This window comes from Anneissia japonica, unplaced genomic scaffold (assembly GCF_011630105.1).
Source record: "Anneissia japonica isolate Jap-2015-1 unplaced genomic scaffold, ASM1163010v1 scaffold9668_len1562885_cov226, whole genome shotgun sequence".
Lineage (NCBI taxonomy): Eukaryota > Metazoa > Echinodermata > Crinoidea > Comatulida > Comatulidae > Anneissia > Anneissia japonica.
Window position 1 is genome coordinate 985,491 of NW_022711326.1, and position 13,052 is coordinate 998,542.

General features: G+C 33.1%; 1 protein-coding gene across 3 annotated transcripts in view; it reads right to left on the reverse strand.

Moving 5' to 3' along the window:
* Nucleotides 1–13,052, reverse strand: part of LOC117107447 (protein phosphatase 1 regulatory subunit 37-like) — a 46,584-nt gene that overhangs the window by 18,310 nt on the left and 15,222 nt on the right. For all 3 annotated transcript variants that reach the window (XM_033249148.1, XM_033249149.1, XM_033249147.1), the window contains exons 4-5: nt 9,141–9,241; nt 7,332–7,451 (exon numbers count right to left, since the gene is read on the reverse strand). In XM_033249148.1, the coding sequence (XP_033105039.1) occupies nt 7,332–7,451; nt 9,141–9,241 (221 nt within the window). The remainder of the gene's footprint in view (nt 1–7,331; nt 7,452–9,140; nt 9,242–13,052) is intronic.

Genomic DNA, 13,052 nt, shown 5'->3' on the forward strand with positions numbered 1-13,052 from the left:
TTAAGGGGTCTAGGATCCTGCAGGCCCTCTTTTAAACCATGAGCTTCAAATCAGCCAAGAAAGATACAAGATACTGTACAAGGTTCTGATATATATAAAGAAGTAAGTAAGATTGTGTACATAATTTATTCCTGACGATGAACTAATAAAGTTTGAAATATTGAATAAAAAATGGCTTATATCAATTTTTTCTGAGTTTGTTTCATACTATGTTATGTCAAACTTATCGGTGAACTCCACGGTACAAGGTTCATTTATTGTCACTTTTTAAATTAAATAATTAACCAATAATAATAATAATAATAATAATAATAATAATAACAACATACCTACATAAGGTGTAGACATTACACCCTTAAGTTATCAAAAATGCATGAGCCGACTTTCCTGTACCACAATCAGTGTCCACATTTGGCCCCAGCTTCCTTTCCCAGCATATTAATTACTTATGCCTCATTTTGAGGCTTAGAGAGTGGAGTTGTTGAAAAAATTCCGGTATCATAATACAGTATTTTGAACTCAGGAATCAAGGAAGCACAGCTTAACTCAGTCGGCTAAACAGGTGGTAGCCACTGTGTGTGCACAGAACCGTGTACATCTCTAGGTCCCCGGTTCAATTCCCATCACTGCTCCCCTTGTGTTTCAGCTTGAGGGCTGACGTACAAGTTACAATAGCGCACCGTCTATCCGATGAGACATTTCTAAGCCGTTGGCCCCATGTGCACTTTGGCCAGTGCCCATGTCAAAGAATGCAGTACACTATTCGCAAAAGAGTAGGGACTGTCTCCCGGTGTACTGCCCCCCGGTGTACTGCCCAATCACCACCAGAAAGACCCCACTGAAAATAAGTCTTCTTCAGATTTTTGTGGGTTATCCTTGGTGTTTACACTAAATAAATCATCTATCCATCCATGGTTTAGATAAAAAGCAACATTCTTAGAGCTGCTTTACTATTAAGCACTGTAATCTTTGCACATCTCATTTAACAGACATGAGGATCACTAAATTAACTTAACTACGCATAATGAAACTAATTGAAAACCTAAATTTGTAATATTGATTTGTTTTTATAATCTGAAAGACAGTGAAATCCGAAAAGCAGGTACAGGACAGTATTGAGCACACAGTTTGTAATCAGAACCATAGACAAGCACCCAGGCAGCCTAAGATAGTCGAGAGGCCTAGCAGCCTAGGCGTCTCAAAGACCAAAAAAATAAAGATAACAATACCAAGCATCTAAAAACAAATGTTCTTTCACAGTCAATAACAATAATGAGAATAATATCAACATAATAATATCATAAAACATAACAATAACTGAGATTTTGTATTGTTTTGTAGATTTTATCCAAATACAGTAGTACAGTAGAGTCGAGTTTCCGATTTATGCAGGTCTGAATAGCAATCGCAAATTGGCTGGTTGTAAATCACAAATTAAAGTAAATTTAAAATCAGTTGTGTGATTTTTGGTGACGCAAAATATATGTTTACATCCTTTTGACTATCATGAACAAACATGTGTAGAGCTGATCATTTACGTCAGTAAGTTATACCAACAGTACATAGGCGTCATTAAAAAATATTGAGTTTCGACTTTATTGATCAATGGTTGATAACTGTTTGATTTAAAACTCTGCTAGAATTGGGCCAGAATTTTTAAGTTTTTGAGTCATAAACTAAAGCTCAAATGCTACCAGTGACCACATTTATGTGTATGATTGTACATATTACTGAATGACCTATTTTTATACTCAATTTTTCTATTTGGCAATAATATTATGAATTTTTGTCTTTGTTATTTGTAATTTATAATCTAAATACTGTACATAATTTTAAATTTTTATGTGAATGACTTTGCACTAGTATATACTGTAATTAATTTTGTTAAGCATATGCCGATGGCAGATGAACTTCCTTATTTGTATTACAAGGACAATACAGTTCTCTCTTTATTTATCTATCTATGTTGTACACTGAAATTAGTTACTGCTAACTCAAAAGTTGATGTGTGTATAGCTGTAAGCAGACTGCACCAATAAAATTTGAGAAATTTTGACAATTTAAATTAATGGATCATAAAAAATTAGGGGCTTGACAGGATTTAGAGTATATTAAAAACCGGGGTAGGGGAGGGTAATGAGCCTGCCCTTTCCCAACTGCTCTCCTGATCTGCCACTAGCACATTGTAAAACCAGATCACAGAAACATAAATTAGCCTTATGACTGTGCAAATGTTCGACATGTACATCACATGATTAAATGGAAACTGTAGGTTAAACATCTAAAGTGCAAATCATGTAATGATTTTAATGTAAACATTTTAATTACACCAACACTTCACTGACTGATAATATGGTTATGACACAACATGCTGTTCCTTTAATGCGAAACACAATCATAACAGCCCAGTAACTAATTGCCTATTTCAATATTTTCAAAGATGTGTAAAAACCTATTTGACCTTATTATATTAAGGTTTCCTTTACTTTTCTTGTGATGTATTTAATCTGACTATAACAATATTTTCCCATCCTTTGCCGATAAAATTTAACTGAATATTCATTTGACTCTTTCCATATTTCAAATTATATTTTTTCTAGGTTAGATGCTTTAGTATTATTTTGCATTTTAAATCAGATTCAAGCACAGATAAAATGTCTAGACTATATGGAGAAACAAATTCTTAATAAATAATAATATTTCCATGGTTTTATCTAGTATTAGAAAACTTCATTATATTCTCATCAATTACATTTTTGACATTTTAAATTTCATCTACTTCAGTATCTCGCATCCAAGAACATCTTCTTATATTTTTTGGATTAATATTTTTTTTATAAGGATCAATACGAAAATGAGTATACTTGGTTATTACAAATCTATGAAACAATAACAACATAACATGTGACTAAAGCTGCCCTAATTCTGGATTTCTAGCCAATGGAAATAGAGTTCAACATTTTCTAGGAGTGAATGCTTCAAAAATTGTTTTATTATCTGATTATCTAAGTTTTAAAATTACCTTGTTGATCAGGATGCCTCGATTAATATGTTTTTTTTATTCGCTTAGAAATTTCAAACGTAAAATCTCTTGGCATTATGCATGTTATGTTGTATCTTTTGATTGCATAATTTGTTATTGCCTTTTTTATGTATTCCTGTTCTGTAAGTTAGAGCGTTTTTGCTGTAGAATGAGAAAAAAGTACTGAAGTACCCAAAACACAAATTTAATAACATGTGAACTAAATCTTGGAAAAATTTATAAAAGAGTAAACCATACAACTTGAGTTGCACCTGGGGTCGGGTGGCGCCAGGATTTGCAGACGTGTGGGGGGGGGGGAGATTCCCCGACGAGGGGTCAGAGAATTCAAAAACAAAAACTCCTGTATAAGGCAGTAGACATGTTATTTTTCTTTATGTTGAACAAAAACAACATGCTACATTTGACCTTCCTTTCCCACTATGCATATCATATATTGGAACGCTTCCTGTGAAACCCTGTTTCATGATTGCACGAACAAAAGCGGTTGGCTGATTGACCTGCAGGCAACATAAAATTATATAACATATGCGTTATTATTACCAAGCATGTGCTAATAAACACAGCTCAAGTCCCACCTCCTATGGGACCAATATGTGAAATAATTGTGTTTAAAAACAGAGAGCTATACATCACAAAATAGTCTTTAAAAACAGAGCTATACATTACAAAATTGTCTTTAAAAATAGAGCTATACATTACAAAATTGTCTTTAAAAACAGAGAGTTATACATTACAGAACAAGCTGACATTTTAAACTTATACATACATTTTGCAGACACTTCAACTATAATGTCAATGTACATTAGTTACATTAAGACCAACATACATTATGTAAAGTTTATATAATATTAAGCTTGGTGGTAATAAATGTGTTTTTTAAAAATAGTAAAATTGCTTTTACAGACAAAATTTCCATCTCAAGGACAATAACCTAACCTTATCTCAAGAATTTTTTTTTACCACAGCATACTGTACTTGTGTGAATAAGCACCCCGTTGAATAAGCACCCTTATCGAATAACCGCCCCCTAACGTGAACAGTTTCTTAAATGCCCCATTTGAATACCCATCAATCCTAATTTGAATAAATTCCCCCACAATTTTGAATAAATGTCCCTAGAATCCTAAAAAAATCAAACATAGAGGTACAGTAGCTATCGGTACTTTCCCATAAATTTATAATCAGTCCGTGGTGGTACTGAGGAAGGACAATTTGATTTCCTGCTCCACAATAAGACATTCATTCATAGAAGCTTTTGTGAAGAAAGCCTATCCAGTTAAACTACAGTACTGTAGCGGATTCAAATAGTGTCTGTCTCTTATACACATCTAGATGTGTATAAGAGACAGTATATATCATCAAAATGGTGTGTAATAAATTGGTGGTAAAATATTAGGGGACGAATAAACTCATCAACGGCACTGGAACAGCATTTTTTATTTTGTCTGCCAAGAGCACATTTTCTCGTCCGCTTTTTGAATGGGTTGGTATATGTACAGAGGCGCCCCACTCGTCCAATCGAGCATACTGCCTTCAAAATAACACAACAAATACATACGTTATATGTACGTTTAGTCTAGGTGTATCTTACCCGAACTACCAGCCGTTCTACAAGAAACAAAGAAGTAATAAACGCTAGAATGTTACCCCGATTTTGACGAGTATAGTCGTCTCTGGTTCAAGCAGCACATACTGTAGTGGGAAAAGTATCCCAGATATGAACGATAAATTATAGGACCAGTGTACATACCTCCTATGGGACCAATATGTGAAATAATTGCATTTAAAAACAGAGACTATACATCACAAAATATTCTTTAAAAACAGAGCTATACATTACAAAATTGTCTTTAAAAACAGAACTATAATTTACAAAATTGTCTTTAAAAATAGAGAGTTATACATTACAGAACAAGCTGACATTTTTAACTTACAGTATACATACATTTTTGCAGACACTTCAACTATAATGTCAATGTACATTAGTTACATTAAGACCAACATATATTATGTAAAGTTTATATAATATTAAGCTTGGTGGTGATAAATGTGTTTTTGAAAAATAGTAAAATTGCTTTTACAGACAAAATTTCTATCTCAAGGACAATAACCTAACCTTATATCTCGAGAATTTTTTTCTAGAACAGCATACTGTACTTGTGTGAATAAGCACCCTTCTCAAATAACCACCCCCTAACGTGAACAGTTTCTTAAATGCCCCATTTGAATACGCATCACTCCTAATTTGAATAAATACCCCCTCAATTTTGAATAAATGCCCCTAGAATCCTAAAAATATCAATCACAGAGGTACAGAAGCTATCGGTACTTTCCCGTAAATTTATAATCAGGCCGTGGTGGTACTGGGGGAGGGACAACTTGATTTCCTGCTCTACAATAAGACATTCATTTATAGAAGCTTTTGTGAAGAAAGCCTATCCAGTTAAACTACAGTACTGTAGCGGATTCAAATAGTGTAGACCACTATGTTTATCTGACTGGACATTTTAACACAGTTTAAAGTATAGGTACTTTACTGGTTGTTACTGTGATTAAAACGAACTTGTAAAGAGCAAGAGTTCAGTAAATTAATATTTTGATTGTTGCCATTTATGTTTATCATCCTCCATAGTAATTTTACTCGACTAAAAAATGTTACTTAATTTGGGCTTCGTTCATTGGGTAGGCCTACTATGAATAATCTTTTTTAATTCAAAATGCGTCCCTTGAATTTTCAAAGTTCCTGTAAGCACTTTCTAAATTTTCATTCCATAAGCACCCCCTCAATTTCCACTGTTTGAATAAACGCCAATCAACAAGTACAAACAAACTTTTAAGTGCTGTGTTGCTTACGCGTGCGAGTAGATTCACATCTGCCAGTCAACACAAAGAGAATGATAGATTTTACCCTACCAGCCGATCCCAGTCTTTTATCAACACCTCAAAATTGAGGTTTGGTTTTACCTGGGCCGTTGCTGGCATTTAAACAAACAAGGCCTACTTATGAAATAACAGTTGTTTCGCTCACTAGTGGCACTTTTTATGCTATTTAACTTGTAAGAAATAACAGCCTAGAACCTAGGCTAAAGCGATGCCAACTGGGATACATTACAGATCTCCAGGTAATGGTGATGGCATAACATATTGCTTAGGTTTCGGTAAATGCTGTAGCAATATATATATATTTTTTTTAACGAATATTATTTATAGAACACTTGTTTATTTGTTCTATGTTTATATCAATTTATAATCAGATTATTATAATGGCAATGAATTTATTCATTCCTTTGTTTGGCAATAGGAATTTTAAATCATTCTATCATTCTACCTGCACATCATCTTCTTCATGTAGTACCCATAACTTTGTACGTGCCATACCACAGTTGATAATTATTCTGGGCAAATGAATTAATCCACTTCATCTATAATCAGTTGAGTAAAAGGTCACTCATCCACTTTATACATTAACAGCAACCAATTGAGACTAATGATTATAATGTTTACTACCCAACACTTAACAACCAAAACTAAATGATTAGTACAGTACACGCAACAGATCCCAGCTTTATTTAGACTATTGTATTTTTATTTTTTCAAACACTGATTCATTGCACTTGTACACGTACTACTTTGGAATGTTTTAATGTTCACCAGAACAGTATGGACAAGTACACCGGAGTAACCCATACTTGTCTTGAAAGATGTACTGGATTTTTTATTGTGCACTTCAGCCAATTATGTACACTGGTCCTATAATTTATCGTTCATATCTGGGATACTTTTCCCACTACAGTATGTGCTGCTTGAACCAGAGACGACTATACTCGTCAAAATCGGGGTAACATTCTAGCGTTTATTACTTCTTTGTTTCTTGTAGAACGGCTGGTAGTTCGGGTAAGATACACCTAGACTAAACGTACATATAACGTATGTATTTGTTGTGTTATTTTGAAGGCAGTATGCTCGATTGGACGAGTGGGGCGCCTCTGTACATATACCAACCCATTCAAAAAGCGGACGAGAAAATGTGCTCTTGGCAGACAAAATAAAAAATGCTGTTCCAGTGCCGTTGATGAGTTTATTCGTCCCCTAATATTTTACCACCAATTTATTACACACCATTTTGATGATATATATGACTAGATAAAATTTCAAAAAAGTATATTTGTACATGTAAACTTGTTCTGGCACACTGGAAGGAACCTAAAAAAAAAGGCCTGGCAGTGTTAAGGCGCCCTTGCCGTGACTACTCGTCCATTCGATTAAACTTGTCACTATAAATACATACCTTCTTCATCATACGGCCTGCTGCCTGCCAACCTCTTATCCCAATATTACGATTGCTTGCAACGACGAGTTTTATTGCCGATTCGTAAAATTCCACCATATCAAAAAGTGCAGCTGATGACTACAGAAAAAATATAACATAGCTGAAGGTTAAAGAGAAATCAAAACAACTACATAGATGTAACATTTCTGGGAAAACTGTTATAACAACATGTAAATTGAGTTTATGTGAGTAATAATATTTATCTTCAAGATCTACGTTGAACTATAAAAACTTTTACTAACAGTAAAGTTATATTCAGTATTATACACACGTATACTGAACCATACATTACTTTTATACATTTTCATGTCCAATTTTATTACATCGGTGTTGAGAGCTTGTGAACCATTGATGAAAATGTGATAACTGATAATGTTACACAATACAGTATACTTAATAAACTATCGGTTATGAAATTTAAATTTTATACCTGTAAAAATTACATAGTATAAATTGATAATTATGCAAATGTGTTCAAGTAGAATCAACTGCATGGCAGGGGTTCATGCCTCTCACATTATAACATCCATCAAAAGAAAATATGATTAAAGCAAAATAAGCAGTGCACTTAAAACAATACAGAATTGAAAAATAGGATACTGCCAGTAAGACTTCTAAGATAACCACTTAAAGCCATTCTTATAACATGGGCCTACTCAACAAATTCAGTAATCATGACTACTTACAACGCTCATTCCCATAGTAGCAGTCGTACTCAATGGTTTATATATAGCAAGCAATTCATTTAAATTACCGGTAGCCTTCATAATTAGAAATATTATGCGCTTGCAATCATCAGCACCTTAAATTTTGCACTAGTCATAACATTAACATTTTTAAAGTGTTGCACTTTGTAGAGGGGGCCCCTAGAAAGGACTGGGAATGCTGACCTATTGCAAACTGTGTATTCTCAAGCCATTTTAGATGCTATCATATTTATTAAATACAAGTTCAAGATTACACTAATTATTGAGAAAATTATCGTTTATAACTGTTGAAGAACAATTTCTACAACTGATTGGTAGTCAGTACATTATACCAGATAGGCTAATAGTACAGTTGTTCTAATAATATATGAAAAAGCAAACAAATAAATAAATAAGAAAAAAAAAAAAACAACTAAGAAGTACGGAGACAGCTGCCTGTCATATGCAAGAAGAACTTTTAAATGTCAATTTTCAGTCAATAAATCATTTGTAATCATTTCATTTCATTATACTACAAGTGAAGTAAAAAACAATTTTGGGTGCACTTTTAGAGATCAGGTCACATGGTCATAACATCAGATTTGTAGCAGTTGATGTATAGTACACTCTGAATTTCGACTGTCTACAGAAGAATCATAGTTTTCTTCTTGCTAATATTTCATGAAGATTAATGTATAGAACAGAACAAACTGTACAATCTCGATTTATGCTTCTCCTTACAGGATAGACTCTATAAACTAGATTGTTTGATATCTGGACCAAAAAATAATTTTGCTTGTATCTTTGATTAAAAAATATAATGTAAATCCCAAATAGAAATTTTGCTTGCAAAAATTGCAGTGCACATTGATAAAATATTTATGAGCTAAGATAAATCACCACAGGAGACATGAAAGATTTTAGAAATTTCAAAATTGTTGTAACACCTATTTGTCTTACAAAGAATAATATTTTTATCACCCACCAAAAAGTTACTGTCAGCAAAATGAGTATTAGTTTTAAGTAAAGGATGCAATCCATAAATACAACCCTGGTATGAAATATTTATAAATGTTCTCACCTCATCATCCAGGTTACACAATTCCAAATCTATAGTTTGGAACTGGATTCGACTCAATATGGATTCCATTGCTTCTATCGTTCTCATGTCCATCTTTTCACCTGCAATTAATGATTATTGTCAAAAATTACAATTTATTACCATGTCAATTAAACATTACGATTAAAATGTAGTTTGGTGGTTAGGTTTCGATGTACCATCCTATAAGAAGATAACACCAAAGTCAAAGACATCACTGAAGAAACAAAAGAGACTAAGTAGAGATGGGCAGGTCATGTTACTCGCAGAGTTGACAACAGAAGGACAGAGAGACTGACTGAATTGCAACCAAGATCGGGTTTTTATTCTATATACTGTAATGGCATCTAATGTAGCAGGGAGAACAAGGCTGGGAAAGCTTATGGGAGACTCTCATTGGGCACTGATGGTGAAGACCCGAATGGGGAATATGGGAAACTGAGGAGGAAAGCTGGAGGAACGAGGTGATTATTAACTGCTCATGTTTAATTGTTTTGCTTACCTAAGAGCCAGAGGGAGAACACCTGGAGGTATAAACTATTTCTAAGAGACTTTTTGCTTTAATTTAAATTTTGTATAATCAATTTGATTTGATGTAATAGGCCCGGACTGATTCTTAGCTTTTTAAGAGATTATTAAAGACACATTCATCTTGTATATCCAATGGAACACAGGTTACATACAGAGAGTACAGGAAGGAACTTACAAAAGTTGAGTAGAAAACTAGGTTTCTGCTTGTTGATGAATTAAATTATAGTTAGCTATATTTAACAGCCGTGGCTGGCACATAACTGTTCATTACTGAACATTTTCTAGTGGTTTTCTTATACCACAACAAAATGCATTGGATAGCAAGTAGGTCTATTAAAGATATAAACATTGTGAGCTGTCCTTCCCTGTGATTGGTCAATAGGGGCAATGCATGTCACGCAAATTACTGTCACTTTTGGATTCTAAGACACCTGGATTCTCAAAGCTGTTACTGTACATAAAATATATTCTTAAAAATGTTTTAGACCTTAAAAATGTAGTATCATGGTATCAAGCAAAGAAAGTTCATAGGTAAAAATTTCATGAAAAAGTACTGTGCAATACAAAAAGTCTTTTTTGTCTCAATGTACTTAAAGTATAGAGATTACAAAGAAAATTAGCTTATAATAAATACTGGCGGTAAAAAGCGTACCGAATACACATTTAGTCTCAAGTTTCTATTTTGATTATTATACTCAACAGCTAGAATAGCAACAGTCTCCCAAGAGTTAGAATACAGTAATGCCTTCAGCTCACTAGTGCTAAATTAAACATGGCATGATATTTAAGGATATGCAACATTAATGTTATTGAATTTCATTTGATTTGAAAGATCTGCCTATTTTGAACTTTTTTGGCAGACAGAAATTTATTTACTATGTTCAGAAATTGTTTATTTCATTATATTTTAAGTCTTACTGTATAATTGTATTACATTGTTAGATGTGTTACAAGTATTCCCAGTTTGTCAATAAAAGCTTATCTAATTTAATATACTACATTACCAAGAAATATAAAGAAGAATCACATAAAGATTACAGATGCAGCAGTTGCAGTTCACTTCTTAAGCTTTAGGTTGGGGTCTAGTTTAGCTTAGTTTCGTATTTTTACATAGCGCCTACTCCTTTAGGTTACAAAGTGCTTTGTTTTCCCTGGTCATTGAGTCCACATGCTTAAGTTTTGCTGCTGGTAATCAGCGCAGGAGCAGACAACTCCACCAGGTACGCATTTATAATGCTGGATGGAGAGAGGCAATGCAGATAAAGTGCCTTGCTCAAGGACATAAGCAAATTGCACAGCAAGGATTTGAAACCATGACTCTGAGGTTGGGAAACCAAACGGTTCCTGCTGCGCCCAACCGGTTCAATCCCTCGTTATGCGTTTAAATATTCATTGCATGGCTCTTTGCTTCTTACACTTCTTTCTCCACCCAGGAGTACATGTGGGAATGCACCTTGTACGTTTTAATGCAAAATGTGCTGATTATTACAATAGGATGCACCATAACGGAATTCTCCATCAGGGTGCTGAATACATGTTAAGCCCGGCACTTCACTCTCTGCCAGCACTAGATTACGCAACGCCATATGCTGAGTGTAGTGTGACAGTCTGAATGGATCATTAAAAACGATCCGTTGTGCACACGTCGTGGCGTTGCCTTCTCTCTAGAATCACATCAGCCGACGGGCATAGCGAATGGCTTGACATGTATCACCAGTTTACTTATAAAATAAGAAAATTTACAGAACATTTTTAATAATACAAAATACACTAATAAAAAATTAAAATATTAAAATAATAATTATCAACCTCTTCTCTGCATCCATTACTACCTGTAAAATAAGTGACAAGAGTGTTACAGAGCAGGCCTGCAAACAAATGTTTATGCCTCCAACCATGAAAATGCTTTTAATAAAATGCATCCAGCACCAAATTTTATCTGTACACTATATACTCCAACAGTTTACTTTTAAAAATTGTTTTCTCCAAAAATGTCTCCGGGACATTCATAATGCCTCTGACCAACAGCTGGGCAGCCATGCACTTTTTCCAGTCCTGGTACACAGTATTCTGATTAGAAATCAACAAACCTATCACATGTGATTTTATGGGCTTGCCACTTAACTTGTGTGATCCATGGGTCTGACTTTAATGCAAATTAAAATTGTCTGGTTTTTTATCAATACAGTAATATACATACAGTATGTAAAAGAAGCTGTGCAGGACAATAAGCAATATAAGAACTTATTATCTACAATAATAAAATTAATGTTCTTAGAAAATAATAACTACTGCTACTTCTGTATTCATTCTTTAATTACTGTCTTGTAGATTTTTCATGCATTGAGTACAATGAATATTATCATCATTGAAGAATATTATTATCAAAGAACATTACAGGTGATAATATTTTAAATGATTTACATCACGAGAAGAAACTTTCTCCATATTTACCTGGCCATTAAATTCAAAATTAAAATAGCATTTTAAAATGTATGAAATTTTTTTAATGAATGAAAACCAGGACAAATACATCACTTGCTATCGAATTCGATCCAACTCGGCCACAAGTCAACTCGGCCACAGTCAACTCGGCCACAAGTTAACTCGGCCACAAGTCAACTCGGCCACAAAAAGTTTGGCTACAGTCAACTCGGCCACAAATCAACTCGGCCACAAGTCATCTCGGCCACAAATCAACTCGACCACAAGTCAACTCGGCCACAATTTATTTACTGGTACTACATTGTACTAATTGTTATTATTATTGCTGTTATTATTGTTGTCATTGTTGTTATTATTATTGTTGTTTTTATTACCGTTAGTTTTAATATTAATTATTAGTCTTAGCATTAACATTATATATTGTTCAAATTTTTGCTGATATTATTATTTAATATTACAGTACCATATAAATAATAAATAATTTTCGATTTTTTATTATTATTATTCATATTATTATTATTATTATTTATTAGTCTTAGTATTATAATTTTAATAGTAATTTAAAAAGTTGTTGTTATGGGCGTTTAATTAGTATTTTTCTCATATTGTCACATTCTTATATTGTCACATATGTTGTCACCTTTATTATCGATATTATTACCCTATTATTATTTATTTTATTATTATTATTATTATTATTACTAATTAGTACAGTATTACTATTATTATAAAAATAAACATTATCTTTAATTTATTATTGTATTATTGCTATTATACCTTCAATATCGTTATTATCACTAATTAGTTATTAAAATTGATATTTAAATATCGTTATTATTATCATACTAGTATTATTACTATTTGTTAAAATAAATATTACTATTAATGTTGTTGTTATCACATTTATTATCGTCATAA